The sequence below is a fragment of the Paramisgurnus dabryanus genome, chromosome 11 (assembly GCF_030506205.2).
Source record: "Paramisgurnus dabryanus chromosome 11, PD_genome_1.1, whole genome shotgun sequence".
Taxonomy (NCBI): domain Eukaryota; kingdom Metazoa; phylum Chordata; class Actinopteri; order Cypriniformes; family Cobitidae; genus Paramisgurnus; species Paramisgurnus dabryanus.
The window spans coordinates 13,371,816-13,384,615 of record NC_133347.1 but is presented as its reverse complement, the minus strand read 5'-3'; the positions used below and the strand labels follow the sequence as shown (position 1 = coordinate 13,384,615).

Below are 12,800 nucleotides of genomic sequence, written 5' to 3'. Positions count from 1 at the left end.
TGTTATTAAATAAATTGTCACATTAATTGTTTTCGGTCTTTATTGCTTCAGACATCCTTTTATGAAGTATATTTGATAAAGAACAATTCACAAAACCTGTTCTTTACAGATGCAGATTTATAAAGATGACAATTTATAAGAGATACTGTAGGGTATTAGAAATTTAACCCTTTATGGTATGGTATTTTAATAATACAAAGTTGTGGCAAATTATCCCAATTCTACTCAATTCAATCTTTTTCAATATTTGTAGATCATTTTTACAGAAATGCAATTTCATTATTTTTGAGCTTTGGTGTTTGTGTACACATGTTCAATTGTTATAGATCCTTTTCTATAGAGAATAGTGCCACAAAAGAGATACACAACGTGTGATTTATTGGCTCTGGTAAATCATAACAATCTAGTTGGCATTATTCTCATTACTAAATAAAGAATGCATCTCCAAACATGCTTTGTAGTAAAAAGAGATCTTTTTCCTTTATAAATATGTACAATTTGAATGACATAGCAACTTTCAGAACACAGTTTTTCTGGCACAGGTAAGGTCCTTATTATGTACAAGACTCCACATACTTAAAAGCTCATGTGGACCTAGTTTATGGACCACGATGAGGTTCTTGAAGAAGCAGGGCTCCCTGTTCAAAGGGGTCACTTTACGCTTTATGATCCCGAATGTTCTAAAACCATGATGAAGCTCGGGTATAATGTTTAACCTCTGAAGACACATGCCCAAAAACACATCATCTATGGGATAAAGCTCCACATTCTCGCAGACCACGAACAGCCTGTGCGCAACTTGGGAGGACATGAGAAATCCTCCCCCACCTAAATAAGGGGGATAGGGTTTATCATACAGCTCTTTGGGAATAAAATATTTACTCTGACGGTTTCTGATGGGTTTGGCTTTTAAAATGGTGTCTCCAACGATTAGGTTCTTCACTCTGTTTTCTTCTATCCTAAAACCAATTAGTTCCACCAGGTTTTGGATGTTGACAAACACATCATCGTCTCCTTTAAAGATGAATGGCACTTTACTGCAGTAGATGTTGAACCACCTCAGAAAGTTAACCTCTTTGAGAGTAAGATTAAAAAAGGTGTCCATGAAGTCCCACTGCAGTATGTCGCCATAAGTTTGGTCTTCGTATTTAACCAGTGCTTGTAAATTTCGTGCGTCTTTGCCAGTCGCCGGTGTACCTAAAAGAAATAAAGTTTTGATCTTCATGCCCCGGATCACCTGTTCTTGACCCCAGGTTTTGCGCACGGCCTCTCGTCGGTCGTGTTCTTCAATGACTGACTTCACAACAACCAGAAGGTCCACATCGTTGCTACACTTCTCCGGATGATTTAACAACATGGGAAAATATCTGCAATGTCTGTGGAGGACAAATTGATGAAATCTTGGGTTTAAACCGCGAAACCAACCCTGGGTTCTCAGTATGGATTTTTCTGTGCAGTTTATAGTGTTCACGTCCCATGTTGCTGGCATTGGTTTTCCTGTGAGCTCCAAACCATCTCCGCGTAATAGGGAAGCGTTTCCAAGTGTGGTTATTGCGTTATCGTTTAAAGACGAACATTTGGTTCCACATCTTTTGTTTTTTAGATCAACTTTTGTGTCTTTGACGTTCGTATCCACCGTTATTAATTTCTGAAGCATCAGCAAAGTTGCAAACGCCAAAGTCAAGCTGACCGCAGTCCTTATGTTTTTCTTCTTCCTAAAGAAGAATTCCATTACGCACGTCCTTGGGTTGTTTAGGCAGCAGTTCATTCAAATTAACAGCAGTTTCCTGATGAAATATCCATTGTAGTCAATTTTCCAAGTGTTTAGGAAATAGTAAAGGATGCATTAAGGGGCATGGTGATGCTGGAGGCATGTCTGGCGCTTTTCTCATCCAGGTAGGCTTTCGTCGTTAAATGCACAGATCCTGCTCTCAAAGTTTCATCGTTAAACTGCTTTAAACAGCAGACAGTCATACTTTAAAACAATCGCTCGTTTGCCCTCCTTCTCCTCCACTTTCACCCTGGACCCTCCCCACAACACTTACCTAAAACTGCTCTCTGGTTACACACATGACAGCTGTTCAAGCGAAGCAAGGACTACTTACGTATGCAAACAAAGTATTTGAATATTTAAGTGTATGCATAAATTGTAACCAATGCAGTTTATCAACTTTAATTTATAACATTTCCCCCACCAAATACTGCACATGCACTGAAAGGCTGAAGGAATAAAGCATTGGACCAGTGCTTTTAACCTACGGGCATAAATGATAGTACAGCGCCCTCGTGTGGTTCATAGCTATGCATGAAGTAAATGGTTACAATTAAAGGGATAGTTCACCCAAAAATGAAAATTCTGTCATAATTTACTCACTCCCATGTTGTTACAAACATGGTCAAATTTCTTTTTTCTGATGACCACAAAAGAAGATAATTTAAGAAATGTTTTTTAAAGAAATGTTTTGAACCAAAACGATCATGAGCCCCATTCACTTTCATAGTATTTTTTTTATCCTACTATGGAAGTCAGCCTAAATGTTGACCACTGCTTTAATATGCCACAGTGGTTTGTGTTGTGACACAGTTAACCCTGCATAGTTTAGCTTCAACCTTGATCAAACACACCTAGTGTCTTCGTGTGGTCATTAGAAAATCACAGGTTCATCAGGGTTGTGTGTCTAGAATGGATACAGCTACGGCCAACATCTCGTGAAATCTCGCAGGATGAGCGCTGTTTTCTCCCAAACCTAACCCCAAACCCAGCATCTCGCGAGATTCGGCCATGGCTGTTTCCCCTCTAGCCAGGACCGCCCCCAGGGAATGATTTGAGGAACCCTGCAGTAGGACTATGTGACTTGTTGTAACGTTCATCAAAGTATCTGATTCAAACACCAGTAAAACAACTTGAATTTAATTGAATTGAACATCGTAGTACCACAGAGTGCCCCTGCCCTGTGCCCCACTACACTGTACGCTTTCGTCTCGCTCTCGCGATACTTTGATGTTAAAATCGGTTTGCGTAGTCTCGCATAAAGTTAAACACGCCTACATACGTAGATGATCGGATGTGGGCAGAGCTTCGGCGGTCACCGGAGATAAACACTCAAGCGATTCCACGCTCGGTTTTGACGCCCAAACTTTAAATGAGGACAAAGCAGGTAAGGTAACTTTATTTATCTTTTAAGAGTTATTTTCGTTTAATAAGTTTTCCGCGGATAAATAGCCTATGCTTTGGAAAGCGTGCACGGAAAGCTTAAGTTTAACCAGTTTTCGTTAACTTCATGAACATTTTCAAGCGGTAATCTTGTCTGTTCAAAGGAAACATTGTTAATAAATAATTAATGTTGTTAATAATGTAACGGGGTATTTGGTTCTTTTGTTTCAGACCGTCGCTGGAGGCCACAGACAGCGAGGGTGCGGCGCTATCTCTTTAAACCCACCCGGTGTGAAAAGTTCAGTCAAGGTCGGTGTCAGTAGTGTCTACCCCACTAACCCCCCCCCCCCCCACACACACACACACACACTTTCTGTCTGTCACTTACATGTAGTGTGGCGATAATTGTATGTGTCAAACGCGTACGAGCGCGCATTGATCATTCATATTCATCTTGTATTCACAGCGGGCGGAGAGGCGGAGAATCCTGCGCGGTTTGGTGCAGAGATCCGCGTCTGATATCGTGAACGCAGGCTCAGCGCGACAGATGGCTGGGGACGGCGGAGAGGCCAAACGCCTCCCAAAGAGACCGTTTCACGGCGAAGGAGAAGAAAATTCAAGCGTAAACATAAACGAAAACGTCAAAATTAAACCTGGGAAAAAGACACAGAGAGAAGCTTGTGGCGGGAAGGAACGGCCCGGTAAGGAGAACGCGAGCGTTTTGACTCACTGCCACACGAGCGGCTCAGCGGAAAAGATGGACCACACTGCCATTCGTGGCTCGCAAACGCGAGAGGACCCGAGCGTTTTCTTCGACGAGGACAGCAATCACGTTTTCCCGGTGGAACAGTTCTTTGGGAACATGGATGTTGTTCAGGTAAACGCACTTTCTAAAAAATGGTTCTTTGAGAAACCAAAATGTTTTATTTTAGGCAACTAACCCTTTTTTAGAATGTTTATTTTTTTAAGTGTAAACTCATGTTTAGACTAGGTACCAGTATCAGAATATAAAGAAAATAACAATTTTCTGATAAATAAAGGTGTAACAAAATGTTATTTACAGCGATGCCATGGCATAGAATGACCATTTGTGGTTCTCCAAAAATATTTGGTCAAAGGTTCTTAAAATAACAATTCCTTTACCTTTAGCCTTTTTATAGTTTATTAAACCCTTTCCACTGCAAACAACTTTGTGAAACAGAAAGGTTCTTTATAAAACAATGCAGCCAAATGGTTCTTCTATTTGGCATACTTCTTATATACATTGTTAACCTATCTAAAAGGATAATAGCAATCCAAATGGATTTGTTGGCAAGTAAAGATAAAATATGGCATAGATAAGCCAAAAAGGTTGAGATCTGCTGCAGTAGATGCTTAGTAACTGCCGAAAGCCTTCTGTTTATGATATATGAACTCATTAGCCACAAGTGCCATTTGGGTCATTACTGATTTTTTGTAAAACCTTCTGACCTGCTGTTTCAGGATTGCCCACAAAGAACTCCAGGAAGCAAGAGGATGAGCCGGAGAGAGTACAGGAGTCTGCATTTTTATGCCAAAGATGACAGTGAAGATGAGCAGCTATGAGAGGTCATCGCTGTCACAGGCGGAGCTTAAACTTCACACATACTATATGCCACGGTATTTACTTTTGGCATATTGATGGACGTCAGGGAGGGAGGTTCTGCTATTAATATTGGCGTAGTTGGTAAAGTGAAAAGGTTTGTAAATGAATGTTTGATCTGCAATCTACCCAAGTTACTTACTGGGATGCATTGTGTCAGGCAATATTTGTATACTTCTGATAGCATGATTGACTTATCCATGATGTGGTAATTAAATTTTTATGGAATGAGGTACATTAGTGGTAATGAAAGTGTTATATTTTTGCATCCCTATTTATAAACTTAAGAACATTACACTTGTGCCATACAGGAATGTACAGTATGAGGGGGTTTGTGCTAGACTTCATGCTTGTTTCGGTCATGTGATTGGTGGGTTGTTTTGACGGGCAGTTATATAATATGAAAAACTGAGTACATTGTAAGTTGATCCTGCAACACTGGCCAGCCCTGTTTTTTACCACTAGTCCTTACTGATGTGCTCTGAAATCCACAATTCTTTAAGCTTATGTGAATTGGTATCAGTCAAGTGCCTCGTGGGACAAATTTGCCGTTCAGATGTTGTAAGGAATTAGTGAACTTCTATCGTTCAGAATTTGGCACTTTAAAAAAATTCTCTGTTGAGAATGAATATTTGTTTTGAAAAAACAGACTACATGTACTTGTGATTTGGTGCTGTTTAATTGAAAATGAAAGTATACTACTCCATTCCTGTGTTATTTGATATGCTTAATATGATGTAAATATTTTTTATTGCTTTAAGACTTCAAATTAGTTTTGTCCAATTTGTTTTAATGTACAAGTTGGAATTTTAAATGGAGAATATCAGCCTGTCAATGCATGTATAGCTTTGCGAGAAATATGTTTGTATTTTAAAAATTGATAATGTTTGAGAGATGCTTGTATACTTTTATTAGAAAGAATTTGCACTAACATGTTTTTTTTAAAGATTTAACATTTTTAAATTTGCGCTTTACAAATGTGATGTATGAGGGGAAAAAAATTACAAATTGTGATTTTGGAAGTTTATATTTTTTATCGAAGTGATAAATATTTAAGTGCTAATTTTTGCTACCAAGTGCCATGTTTGCACATCACATGTCATTTTCTTGTAAACTTAATTTCAGTTTTTAAGTGTATTATCATATAAAAGTTACAATACTCCGTCCAGTGACAATAAACCTCACCATTAACATCTTTGGAAACTAACTTGTCATTTTATTTACAAAATATGTGACCCTGTCTGTGAAATCCTGTGGATTTTTCAAGGTGGCTAATTCGTATTCATAAGTTTGACCACATTTTGCACATGTGGCGTTGGGGTTAAAGGTGGGGTTTCATTATTGTTTTTTTGATTATCATACATTTTTATATAATTCTACTTTATATTAATTCATATAAATTGGTCAACATGTAAAATGTGTCTGAATTCCTATGAGATCAGGCTGGTCTTAGTCAATATTAAAGAAATCAAGGTTATATTTTCACAGAATGTTCTTTATAAATAATGACTTCAGATGTGTTCTCACAGACTGGGTCACACACAAACAAATATGTTTTAACCGGAGGAATGACAAAAGTTTTTATTTTTTCGCAGGATTGTTTTTGTAGAAGGAAAAACTATAGTGTTTGTTGATGAAAAACTACAAACATTTGTTGCACAAGACATTCTGCTCCCACAAATGCTCACAATAGCCAGAGCTGTATACAACTTAAAGGGATACTTCACCGATTTAGCATTCAGCTTTGTATCTGTAGAAACCCGGCAGTATTACTGAATGAGCATGTTTCCCTCCCTCATTTCCCCCTGAGAGGAGAGATATCTGCATTTTGGTTCTGCAAAAAAGTCCTCCGATGATGTAATATGACGATTTTTGCATCATCGGAGGACTTTTTTGCAGAACCAAAATGCAGATATCTCTCCTCTCAGGGGGAAATGATGGAGGGAAACATGGTCATTCAGTAATACTGCCGGGTTTCTACAGATACAAAGCTGAATGCTAAATCGGTGAAGTATCCCTTTAAGTATTTTAGTTACATTTCTAAGTACTTTTTACTTGATGTACTAGATGTTTAATTTACTTAAATATTAACCAAAAACTTAATTTTTACTCCACTTCATTTCATAATTTCATGATAATGCTTTGGAATGTATGTTTTCCTAAGAAAAACACTAATAAAATACGAATACATGAAAATTTACTTTTATATAGAAAGTAAAAATACAGTATACACCGCTCTGATGATGCAATATTTATCAGATTTTTTGATGAATACCTCTGTGGCTACTGGATGCCATCATCTAAACCAAAAAGGCAGAGATGGAACCAAAGACTTATTTTAAAACATTTTAATAAAAGCCATAATGTAGAAATATATAATTAAAAACTGTTATAAAATCTAAAAAAAGTTTTTCATTTCATTGCTTTGGTGCAAAAATCTATGTGGAAGTAAACTAAAAAGAAGTACACTTAAAAACACCCAAACTTGAAATGCAAGATAACCAAACAATAAAAAAAAACTCCCCTGAGAAGTTAAGTACTTGTATCAGTGCTTGTGATTCACTTTAGCTGAAATTTTCAGACTAAACTGCATATTTCATACAAGATTTTATATGGAGGTCATGTTCGTTTCTTGGTCTTCTTGACCTGTTTGTAGATTTTTCGTGAGTCACACTGAAGCTCATGGGCCCCTTTCTTATGGCAGACGATGTGAACCAGTTTAAGATTGTCTCTCGTGAAAAGAAGTTTGTAGAAATAATCCAGATTTATCTCGCTGCTCTTTCTCCCATTCAGTGCATCAGCCAGGGCAGGGATGACGGTTCTCTTCTTCTCTATTCTGAAATATAGATTCATTTTCACAAACAACCGTCAGTCAATTTAACTTAAACTAGGACTAGTAGATGTGCTAAATACTTTGGTAATAAGATTTGCTTAAATGCCTGTTTTTTTAACATACCACAAGTTTATTTGGCCTGTTTAGCAATACTTACATGTGGTCCAGATTCCAGGTGCTAAAAAGTATTCTGCTCTCACGGTTCCCATATGGGTTTATTGAATGAAGAAATGTGCACTCATCCAAATCAAAGGCACCCTGTTAAGAATAAAAGTCATATACAAAAATCAAAATACTGTATCAATTAATTTTGAGTTAATTTTGATTGGTACAGCAAGATATTTTAAAGTATGTTATTTGATTTATTGAAATGAGCTTTGGTGAACTAAATGGAACTTTATGTACAACCAGAAATTACAGATGTAATTGTGAATGTATCACAGCACCTGGCAGGAGAACCAGCCATCTTTAGTACATAGTCTGTGGACCTCCTTCTCCGACCTATCAAAATAGGCACCATGATATCGTTCAGCCTTCAGTTTCTCTGCCAGCAACTCAACCACCTTTTTATATTCGCTTTTTACCTTGGCATTCAAAATGCACTTTGTATGTCCATCAACCTACAGACAGAAGATAATGACATTTAGAGCAAATGCAAGTCAATAAACAGCATTGAGTACTTTAAAAAGTAAGGCACGGCACCTCTTTCAAATATCCACGAATTCTGTTCTCGCAGTTATACTTCATGTATGCAGACTTGGTTTTAAACCGGACATCAATTCCTAAGATTTAGATAATGAGAAAACGTCAGCGGCACATGCTCACATGTCAGATGTCAGTAGTGTAAATTGATTGAAGCTTCCAGCATTCAAAGGACAGAGAAGAAAGGTCAATAAAGATCTATTAAAAAACACCTGCCTTCAAACCATTCCTTATCTTGCTCTCTGCTCCCCACCTCCGAATTGTCCTTCAGATTTCCAAGAAGGTCTCCCAATATTTTACGGCGTTTGGGAGAATTTTCATCTGAGAGAAGATTCTTGGCTGCACTGATCAGAAGCTCGTTGTGTTTGTCCAAACCCAGGACATGATTTATTTCATAAACAACTGCAGGAAGTAACAGTCATGTAGAAATGTCACAATCCTACATTTAAAGTAGAAATGAACAGATGCTTTTCATAGTACAAGAAAGGCTGATACCAAACCAAGTTTATAAATTAACTGTGTGGAGACACTTTAATGAATTAATGTTTAGCTGTGTCAAATATTAGTATCTTATTAGTGCACTCTTACTTAAACTATTATGTTGCATTGATTCTAAGAAAACATTTGCTTATTATTTTCAGAAAGTGTTTGCCATTTACATTCCCATATTCTGTCAATGAAATACATTACTCACATCCACCATCCCAACTTTCTCCCTTCGGGAGGAGAACAAGTTCTGTATTATTAGGAAGATTTTGGAAATACTCCTCAGTAACTATTGTACCATCCTCATATAAGCAGACTTGGACTCCGAGGCTAGATACCTGCAAAACAACATTTATCGTTGTTAAAATATATAAAAAAACTTTTTTAAAATGTTCATTACTCCTAACGTTACGTGTGTAACTTAAGTTAAACACACCTCAAAACGCTTGGCATTTGACACGGTCTTTGACAATTACTTCGATTTACTGATTACCTTTAATAATTCACATCCTTTTTTAATAAGCTCTTTTAAGTTAACAGCCGCAACTCCATATTTTTTGGCTTGGTTAGTACTTCTTATCTTCACCAGCTTGGGTTTTGTTTTATGCATATTTACTTTAGTGAACTAACTTCCTTATTTGCATTGCGCCTGCGCAACACAACTGAGGACATTGCCATCTTGCGGACACAAAAGTATCACGAAAAAGGCTATGCTGTAGCCAGCTATGAGTCCATCGAGGTCGACTTCGTACATTTTTCATATAATTTTTTTTTCAATTTTAACATTGAGTTTTCTGAATGACTAATTAGAAATTTTAAACTACTTACATTGGCATCCGCTTATATAATTAAATGACGGTGGCCGCTCTTGAGCCAGGGTTGCCAGATCCCATTGTGAAAACCCCTTTAGACATAGTGTTGTTTAATGTTTTAGAAATTAATGTGACACTTTGGGAAATTTATAAAGTAAGAAAGTGATGGTTACTGTTAGCAATGTCTCTGATTTATTTCTGAAAGACAAGGTCTAAACGTCTTTATGGCCTATTTTGTTTACTGTCTTTGTAATATCTGGCAACAGTTTCTGACCTGAACAGTAATCAAATGGCACATAATTCAGCGTGGGCAGGGTATTATTGCTGACATGATACTACACATTCGGTAAGACACGCGCAATAATTATCATGATTACGTAAGAAATGCTTTCAACACTAAAAATCAGTAGAAATTAACACAGGTACAAATAAATTTAACCATAAACTATGTAATTTCATTCAGTTTAGGAATTAGCATTTAACAAAGTCATGTTGAAAACATTCAAGCACTAAAAAAGTTCTTGTTTATATAGCCTACATAATACTGCTTATTAAAACGATTAATATAATGCTACAATAAGAATTGTTGCATGAAAATAAATATATTATCCACCCTAAGGCAGCAGTAAACTAAAGTATTAACAAATTTAAAAAAAATAAGGGATAATATAACAATGTACACCCCCCAAAACAATCAGAATGTGTATCCAAATTGTAAAATTGCTAAAAGGTTAAGACAGAATACATAAGATCCCAGGTAAAAATAAAATATACTTAAATGTACTAAAACTACATTTAAGTATTTTGTATAAAGGTATGCACTACAAATATACTAATGAAGATAGTTCTTGAGTAGTACTTCAATGCACCTGAAAAAGTGTACAATACCAGCAGTAATACTTAAATAGATGGCGTCTCAAAATAGCACAGTTAAGTACACTTAGATGTTTTTAAGTTTATGTTAAGAAGTACTTAAGAAAATGTTTTGGTATATTAACTACAAAATTAGTGCACAACATTGTACATTATGTGTACTTAAAGTTTATTTTAGTTCACTTTCCCTTTAGTTCATTTTCTATGAACATAGACTTAAAAATCCAAAAAGCATGCTTGTTATAGACTATGGTTAAACAAACTTAATGTCATATAAGGATTTGATTATCAAGTGGTCTCATTTGCTTTTGAAACATTGATAAGGCGCTTCAATACTTCTTGTCCACATGATGGCGGTAGATACTGTAACAGCTCTCGTCCTTTACAGACGCGTGCAGAAGAAAAGCGCCAAACCGCTCTACATTTCACCCTGGCAACGGCTGACAAACGCTATGACAGCAACCACAGAAAGAGATTGTGCTTGACAACTGGCTAGCTTATGTGGTAAACGGACGATTTCTGAAATATATTTTTTATTTTAAAACTTAAGGTTGTATAGAGCACAGCAGTTTGGATGTTTGTAACAGACATAACAAAACGAGTTGAGTCAAACTGACCGGTTGTGCCGATAGTAACAAGAGAAGAAAGCAGAGACTGCTGTGCATTGCACAGATTGAAATGAATGAGCGGCTTCAAAAGTTTCGTGATTTAGGGCATTTGATTTTTGTATTTGAAGTAACAAACGTTTCGATTTAACATCTATTTAAACTCTCAGGCGCTTTTAGGAATGTTTTCAAGGCAACATTAGGGCTCACTTAGTTTGCTGACAGACAATAGTAAAGTAACACACATGTCTGAGTGGAAAGAGGTTTTCGACCGAAACCGAGTGATCCCACCTCACAGTCAAACCGCTCGACAAGCCCAGGTATCTTCTCATGGCCTCAAGCTACACTTCAAGCAGATCGATGGACTTCACGTAAAACAGGTGCATGTTTCATTCAGATGAATGATGCTTTTTTATTTCAGTGGAAATTACGTTTACATGTATAGCTCAATCAATCTTTAACTCTTTGATTATTATAGAGACTGATGATAGCACTTCTCTTTTAACCTCCCTCTCTTTCCTCTGGTTGGCATGGCAACAGTCAGAGGAGCAGCATGCACTCAGGTGTCAGCTGCGTGTGACCTTGTATGACTCAGGTCACCAGCACTTCTTTGGGCGCACGTGGAAGAGCGGGTCACATTCTGTCAGCGGTACGGCGGGTCAGATCGGTCGAGTGCCCTTCAATGAGGTAGAGTTATTTATTTTACACTGACTGATTTTATGGAGTTGAGATTGATGCTTGACACCTGGGGTTCCCATTCAGAAGTGCTCATCCCAATGTCATGTTCAGTGTCGAGAGGTGACCCATTTAAAGCGACAACTGTAAATTGCAGCAGTTTGGAACTTACCTTGAGATGTACATCTTTACAATTAAGCTGTCTCAGGCTTGAGAAAGAAGATGCTCTTTGCCCCTGTCGTTATATGTAGTGTCACTCTTGCTCTCTCACTCTGTAGAGGGAAAATCTACAGTAAGTTTCACAGATCTATATATGTGATCCTGCCTGTAAGATCCAGGCTAAAGTCTTAATCTAATTTTGAGATTAGAAGCATCAATATTTGATTTCAGTCATTGATTTCACATTAATTTTGATGTTTGTCATCATGTCCTTACTCACTCAATATTAAAGATATTACGGATATAATTTCACAGACTTGATTTTATGTAAACCAACAGTAAATCACCAAAAAATGACTTTAGCTGAGTTTTTCACAGGCATGGTCACATATTACATTTCTTACATTACCTTTATGCTTTTGGCAGATGCTTTTATCCAAAGCGACTTTACAAAGTATACATTTTTCTATATGTTTCCTGGGTACAAAATCACAACACTTTAAACCTTTGAGCCTGCTTAGGGGCACATTTGAAACCTATACGTTATGTTCGAGCCCTGGCTAGGTCAGGTGGCCTTTCTGTGTGGAGTTTGCATATTCTTTCTGTGTCAGCGTGGGTTTACTCCAGGTTTTCTGGTTTCCTCCCACAGGCCAAAAACACACAAGTTAGGTGATTTGGAGATACCAAATTGAACCTCCCCCAACCCGTGTATGGATTAACTTGTATGGATCAACTTGTGTATGGATTAACCAGTTCTAGCCATGAATATAGCCATTGATGATGTGGAATGGCATGAAGAAAAAAGAAAGAAAGAAAGAAACCTTTACATATGATACCTGTCAGTGTTAAAATATGTGTGAATTTGCATTGTACGGATGCT

The 12,800-nt window shown here is 37.2% G+C and overlaps 4 protein-coding genes across 5 annotated transcripts in view; 2 read left to right on the top strand and 2 right to left on the bottom strand.

Moving 5' to 3' along the window:
• Window positions 1-288: 288 nt before the first annotated feature.
• Window positions 289-1,990, bottom strand: b3gnt7l (UDP-GlcNAc:betaGal beta-1,3-N-acetylglucosaminyltransferase 7, like). Its single transcript, XM_065246850.2, has one exon. The coding sequence runs from the start codon at window positions 1,766-1,768 to the stop codon at window positions 518-520; it is 1,251 nt and encodes a 416-aa protein (XP_065102922.1). The 5' UTR covers window positions 1,769-1,990; the 3' UTR covers window positions 289-517.
• A 1,028-nt stretch (window positions 1,991-3,018) lies between these two features.
• On the top strand, window positions 3,019-5,971 carry c11h1orf174 (chromosome 11 C1orf174 homolog). The gene is made up of 4 exons (XM_065246845.2): window positions 3,019-3,158; window positions 3,386-3,463; window positions 3,621-4,031; window positions 4,637-5,971. Exons 1-4 carry the CDS (start codon window positions 3,144-3,146, stop codon window positions 4,736-4,738), a joined length of 606 nt encoding a protein of 201 aa, XP_065102917.1. The 5' UTR covers window positions 3,019-3,143; the 3' UTR covers window positions 4,739-5,971.
• An 810-nt stretch (window positions 5,972-6,781) lies between these two features.
• Window positions 6,782-9,448, bottom strand: dffb (DNA fragmentation factor, beta polypeptide (caspase-activated DNase)). Its single transcript, XM_065247912.2, has 7 exons — window positions 9,290-9,448; window positions 9,005-9,134; window positions 8,527-8,712; window positions 8,311-8,390; window positions 8,055-8,228; window positions 7,766-7,866; window positions 6,782-7,611 (listed from the first exon to the last, which is right to left on the bottom strand). Exons 1-7 carry the CDS (start codon window positions 9,404-9,406, stop codon window positions 7,395-7,397), a joined length of 1,005 nt encoding a protein of 334 aa, XP_065103984.1. The 5' UTR covers window positions 9,407-9,448; the 3' UTR covers window positions 6,782-7,394.
• A 1,200-nt stretch (window positions 9,449-10,648) lies between these two features.
• nphp4 (nephronophthisis 4) overlaps window positions 10,649-12,800 on the top strand; it is a 385,328-nt gene continuing 383,176 nt past the window's right edge. For both annotated transcript variants that reach the window (XM_065246844.2, XM_065246843.2), the window contains exons 1-2: window positions 10,649-11,466; window positions 11,627-11,773. In XM_065246844.2, coding sequence (XP_065102916.1) covers window positions 11,332-11,466; window positions 11,627-11,773 — 282 coding nt within the window. In that variant the 5' untranslated portion in view covers window positions 10,649-11,331. The remainder of the gene's footprint in view (window positions 11,467-11,626; window positions 11,774-12,800) is intronic.